Here is a 6,536-nt window from a genome sequence, read left to right as displayed (position 1 = left end):
TAGTGATACTGCCTCGGAAACCCAAGGAGGGGTCGCTATGAGTCGGGGCCGACTCGACGGCACATAACAACAACAACAACAACAACAATCAGTTCTCTTGTCACCATACTTCACAGCTACAGTCCATGTGATCAACCAGAGGCTAGAATTATCAACGACTAAACTGCCAAAGAGGTTATAACAAAGGTAATGCTAACAAGTGCCAAAGAACTGTAGTAAAAAGTCATTTATTCTTTATTAATTGCTTTCTATTGTACTTCAAAAGGTTATGAATCCTAATTACTATTTAGCTTTAATAAAGTTTGCTGGCTTGTATCTATTAGATAATGTATTTCCTATGATGTGTTTTTAATCTGTATATCCTGCTATATGAAAATAATCATCCCAGTATGGTTAGATTTACCTCTCGGTATGTTTTTACCACTCCTGGAATGTCATAAAAGATTGTTGCTATTCCTGGGCTTCTGGCCACTCCTACTCCAGTGACAACGTCCATCTGTAGAACATTGTCTGCAGAAATCATCCATGTTCCAGGTTCTCCTAGGGAAACACAAGAGAAAACACTTGGCTGCAACCTTTTGATATAAATTGATGGTCACCCTAACCTTATTAAGCAGACCATTCCAAATCAGACAACCATTCAAACATATATACATATCTGGTCCGAGAAGGAGGAACATCCAGATTTGAGGATAAATTTGTTTTTTGAACAAGTCCCCTGAATATATCATGCCACCAAATTGAAATAAGAATACTGCTACATCATTAGTCATTAGGGAAATGGAAACTAAAATCAAAATAAATACACTTCACACCTACTAGGATAGTATTGTTATTATTATTATTTTTAAAAAGGAAGGTAAGTGTTGGGAAGGATATGGAGAAACTGGACCTATCTTGTATCACTGGTAGTAATGTAAAATAGTGTAGCCACTGTGGAAAACAGTGTGGCAGTTCCTCAAAACGTTAAACATAGAATTACTATGTGATCTAGCAATTCCACTCCTAGGTACACACCAAAAGAATTTGAAAGCAGGGGCTCAAACAGATACTTGTACACCAGTGTTCATAGCAGCATTATTCACAATAGCCAGGAAACACAATAGGTGGGAACAACACAATGAATGAATAAAGAAAATGAGATATATACATAAAATAGAATATTATGCAGCCATAAAAACGAATGAAGTTCAAACACATGCTACAACATGGATGAAACTTGAAAACATGCTGAGTGAAATAAGCCAGGCACAAAAGGTCAAATACTGTTATTATTCTGCTTATACGAAATACTTAGAACAGGCAAATTCAGAGATAGGAAATAGGTTAGAGGTAACCAGGGGCTGGAAAGCAAAAGTACCAAACTCATTGCTGTCAAGTCGGACCTGACTTACAACGACCCTTCCTTGGGTTTCTGAGGGGTATCACTACGGAAGTAGATTGCCCAATCTTCCTTGCAAGGAGTGGCTGGTGGGTTTAAACTGCCAGCCTTCTGGTTAGCAGTCAAACGCCTTAGGCACTATGCCACCAGAGCTCCCCCGGGGCTGGAGGGAGGGGAAAATGGAAAGTTATTGCTTAATGGATACAGAGTTTCTGTTTGGAGTGATGAAAAAGTTTTGGAAATAGATAGTGGTGATGGTTGCAGAACATTGTGAATATAATTAATGCCACAGAAATGTGCACTTTAAAATGGCAAATTTTATATCTATTTTACCAAAATACAATAATAATAATAATAAAAAGACAACCTTCAATATCATAAGAGGAGCTACTTAGTTGGAGAGTATACCTGTTCTCCTTAGGAGGGAAAGAACTTTTATGTACAGAAATAACTCTGATTAAGCTTTATTCAGAAACTGCTAAGGGATGAATCTGCTTTGAACTACTGACTGATACCAGCAAGGAGACTGCAAGAAAGTGACAACTGGCAGGAGAGTAGATATGTTTACTTTGGCTTAAGTCTCAACAGGGCAGAAGAAATGCCAAAGATAAGGCTAGATGACATCATCCTGGAAGACTGAGGTACAATCCCCACCAAACCTAGCAAGAGGGAGTAAAAAAGCCCTTGTTTTATTGAAGGAGATCATAGGATCTTAACTCTGTCAACTGTAAAGCAGGTTTAGCTCACCAACTCTGGGTTCTATGTTAGTGGTGGTTGCTTACAAGCCAGTTCTTAGAGGATTGGACAATTTGACCCAAGGTGAATAGAGCTCCCTTTCTATCAAGGCCATATATAGTTTAGGTTAAAGTCAGGTCCTACATTACATCACTTTATCCAAACATTTATTCATGGTTCACAAAGCCATATACCTCCCCTGTCAGTCTTACTTGGATGTATTATTTGGATGCATATAACTAAGCAATGCGCACACCTTTGGAATATGCTATTGGTAAGTACTAAGAATTCACACTGTCACTTCCTAACCAAGAGCTGACTTTCTATGATTTTATTTAACTCAGCAGTACTTCTTAGACTAGAAGTGCTTTGCTGATCAAGAGTACAGTTTACCCCAGTTCAAGGCCAAACCTTATTACAGTGATGATATTAGTAGATAAGCCATCAAACATGTTTCACAAAACTGTATACAAAGTTGGTTCTTAGAACTAAAGCCTTATTGCTCTTTCCTTCCTTTTTTAAATACATTTTTTATTGTAATGAATATATAGGTAACAAAATTTTTGCATTTCAACAATGTTTACATGTACACTAAATATAGTCATCATCTTTTTCAACCATCATCAACTGTTTCTGAAATTTTTCATCATCCTTAGCAGAAAAGCTCAATGTCCCCTAAGCATTGTGTCTTCCTCCTCCTTCTTACTTCATCCTTTACTGCTCTTCAACTTAGTAATTATCCTCCATCAGAGGCTGGGAACAGAGGTGAAGGCACAGTACCTTGCAATGTCTATATAATAAAGGATACAGCTGTGTATGAAACAGGCACTTGATAAATATTAGTAGCTGACTTCTAATTGGCTGGCTATTGATAGAAATGAGCATTAAACTGAGAATTGTCAATTAACATGACAAGTGATAAAACAAACAAAAGTATCTTCTTCCTGTGAGAGACCTTCAGATTTGAGATCACTTGGAAAAGATTTCCTAAGTGATGAGCTGCTTTCTAATCTTCAGAACTGTCAGTGTGTGAAGTTGAGAAAGGGAAGGTGCACAGACCATGCTGGTTGACGAGGTAAGCACTGAAGCAGATGACATCTCCGACAAAAGTAAGCTTGGTGTCTGGCTCAATGGCATGCTCCACAGAGACAGGAATATAATCAGCCATGCCTGGGTGTCTCCGGTCCCAGAGGCCCACAAGTGTCACCCCTCTATTCACAGCATGTGCTGTGTAAGTGTAGTTCTTGCTCCCTGGTCCAATAAGTAGCAGGTCATCTCTGAAAGTAGATACAAGAGGTAGAGATCTCTGAAAATGGACAACAGTCAGGAAACAGTTCTGAGGGCAGATCCTATCACAGTATTTCATAGTCAATAGCTCAAAAATTCAGAAGAATTCTACAACGGAGAGTAAACAACTAGGGGCCAGGGATCAGGAATATTACCTTTATTTGCATAGTGCCTAGGAAAGCTTCTTGATGACAACACTCTACTTAGCTCCCTATGAGCCTTTCTGTGAACTAGGACTTGACAGATTCAAAGATCCTGAAATTTTTCTTCACTGAACAACTAATTCCATTCTTAAACTGAGTCTGGCCTTTTTCATTATCTTAATTAAGAAAATAAAGAGCAGATTCCAAGTGAAGAATGTGAGAAGAATTTACTGGAGTTGCTGTATAATACTAGCCTTGTCTGCATGATTTTTACCTCAGTGTTAATACCGTGTGCTCCATACCTGTTCAGAGCCAGAGAAAGCTGGGTATTGTGTGTGTGGAATTTCTCTCCGATGCTACTATAAAACTGAACAATGAAGGTGAGAGACATGCCCAAGGGAAAGGCTGAGAGGGTCCTTCCTGGGGCTGTGTACAGCTTGGGCTTGCTGCTCATTTGCAGGTACGCCACTGGTGCTACCTGTGGGAGACAAAACCTCTTGGTACAGAGAGGGTGCACTGGAGACAGTTTCTACTATATTCTGAGATTTATAATCAATGATAAAACAGAGTGGTGTTCCTTTTCCGTAGGAAGTAACTAGCTTTTAATTTGGTATAACTTAAATCACTGTGAAAAAGAAATATAACACAAGGAAGGGCTTTCTAATTATTAAAGATGTGGGAATGTGAAGAGAAGCTAAAGTTTTTTGAGAAAAGGAGTACAATTCATCTGTTTTGTGCTAAGTGCTCAACATTATTGCTGAATAAATGATCATTTATCAGGAATACTATAGATTGTGCATTTATACTGTTGTTGTTGTTATGTGCTGTTAAGTCGTCTCTGACTCATAGCGACCCCTCCTTGAGTTTCGGAGGCAGTATCACTACGGAAGTAGACTGCCCAATCTTCCTTCCGAGGAGTGGCTAGTGGTTTGAACTGCCAACCTTCTGGTTAGCAGTCAAGTGCTTTAGGCACTATGCCACCAGAGCTCCCATTTATACGGTAGGAGATCTAATAAGAGAAGTCCAATTTTGAATCTTGGCCTATCATTTCATAGCCTTATTTAACTGTACTCATTTAACTGTCACAGATTTCTTATCAGTTAAATAGGTATAATAATGCCTACTTTATAGGGTTTTTGTAGTGGTTAAAAAAAATAAACATGAAATGACCAACGTAGTGACTGAAATATAATGCATTGCTGCAGAGTTGATTCTGACTTATAGCAACCCTATAGGACACAGTAGAACAATCCCTTAGGATTTCTAAGGCTGTTATCTTTACAGACATAGATTGCCTCATCTTTCTCCTGTGGAGCAGCTGTGGTTTCAAACTGCTGACTTTTTGATTAGCAACTGAGCATTTAGCTGCTGTACCACCAGGGCTTTTTGCCTAGAATACAGCAGATATCTAAAAACAATTACGTATTAGAATAACTTACTCTGAAGTCACTTCCAATTATAAATTAAAAAAAAATTAACAACAGTTCTATAAACCTTCCACATCAATCCTTTCACCGAAGCTGCTCAGAAGATAGTATACCAATTTGAAGCTAATTCTTTTTGTAACAAGGGCTCTAAGGTCCACTTCTACCATCTGTCAGTTTGTTGTACTATGTTGGTTGAGTGTTGCTATGATGCTGGAAGCTATGCCACTATTTTCCAAATATCACAAGGTAACCCATAGTGGACAGGTTTCAGCAGAACTTTCAGACTCAGACAGACTAGGAAGAAAATTAGCCAATGAAACTTATGAATTATAACTGAACACTGACTGATTTGCTTGCTTTGAGAACATGTCAGCAGGAGAGATCAATTGCTAGAGGATGACATCATATTTGGTGAAGTAGAGAGCCAGAAAGGGCAAAGGAGACCCCCAGTCAGATGGATTGACACAATACCTGCAATGAGGGACTTGAACATGCTGGTGATTATACGGATGATGCAGGTCTGGGCAGCATTCCATTGTGTTATACATAAATTCATGCTGAGTCCGAGTCCACTCAATGGCAGCTAACAACTTAAATTTGATGGTTATGACTATGTTAAGATTTTATTTTACAGACTAATTGTTTATTTTCAGAGAAGTTTCTAGTTCTTACAAAAGGAAATCTATCTCTTACCATAATATTCCTTTTACTCTTTTGAGTAAGACCCTGAACTCACCTGAACCCCAGTTATAGTTGTTTGGTTGACTCCAAAATGTTCTATAGAAGTGACTTCCAACACGGCAGTACCTGCAATGGAACCGGCTTTCAGGAGCCCTTCACCGTTCTCCTCAATGACAGATGAATTAGGGAAACACTTGAGAACCCGGGAACTCACAAAGGCAGCACCTTCCCTAAGAAACAAATGGAGCAAGTGGCTTTTAGGGGTTCTATTTGACCAAAGAGAGTGAAGGAAAGTTTGTCAGAATCACTGTTAGAAGCTGTAATTTGAGGAAACTGCTTACCATTTTCTAGGTTGTGTGCTTATTTATTCCTCAGGTAAAAGTCTGCCTTTGGATTACACTTATCTCTTTTAAAATAAAATCTTATAGACATTTATCATTTAAAAATTATTTAGCTACAGAAATGAAAACAGGTATTCAAACAAATATCTGTACACGAATGTTCAGAGCAGCACTATTCACAATAGCCAAAAGGTAGAAACAACACAATGTTCATCAATGGATGAATGGATAAATTTGGTATATTCATACAATGAAATATTATTCAGGCATAAAAAAGAATGATACATGCTACAAACATGGATGAATATATATATTTTTTAAATTTTATTTATTTTTTTATTGTGATTTGGGTGAAGATTTACAGAGCAAATTCACTTTCCATACATATACTATACTATGTCTCATGTCATTGACCACAGTTTACCACAATGCAACAACTCCCCTCCAATTTCCTCCCCACAGTTACCTCTTCCCAGTGTCCATCCCTCTATACACTCCTGTCCCCTGAGCTGTCTCCCTGTGCATAAGCAGCCCTTCTTTC

At 38.3% G+C, this 6,536-nt stretch overlaps 1 protein-coding gene across 1 annotated transcript in view; it reads right to left on the bottom strand.

The window, feature by feature from the left end:
- NUP210L (nucleoporin 210 like) overlaps positions 1–6,536 on the bottom strand; it is a 289,674-nt gene that overhangs the window by 54,292 nt on the left and 228,846 nt on the right. Inside the window, exons 30-33 of the mRNA XM_007948554.2 lie at positions 5,710–5,884; positions 3,849–4,024; positions 3,176–3,393; positions 404–540 (exon numbers count right to left, since the gene is read on the bottom strand). Of these exons, the coding sequence (XP_007946745.1) occupies positions 404–540; positions 3,176–3,393; positions 3,849–4,024; positions 5,710–5,884 (706 nt within the window). The remainder of the gene's footprint in view (positions 1–403; positions 541–3,175; positions 3,394–3,848; positions 4,025–5,709; positions 5,885–6,536) is intronic.

Source organism: Orycteropus afer, unplaced genomic scaffold (assembly GCF_000298275.1).
Source record: "Orycteropus afer afer isolate SDZICR_OR568_19922 unplaced genomic scaffold, OryAfe1.0 scaffold00217, whole genome shotgun sequence".
Taxonomy (NCBI): domain Eukaryota; kingdom Metazoa; phylum Chordata; class Mammalia; order Tubulidentata; family Orycteropodidae; genus Orycteropus; species Orycteropus afer.
Note: the sequence above shows the minus strand (reverse complement) of the source record. Positions and strands in the feature narration are given on the sequence as shown.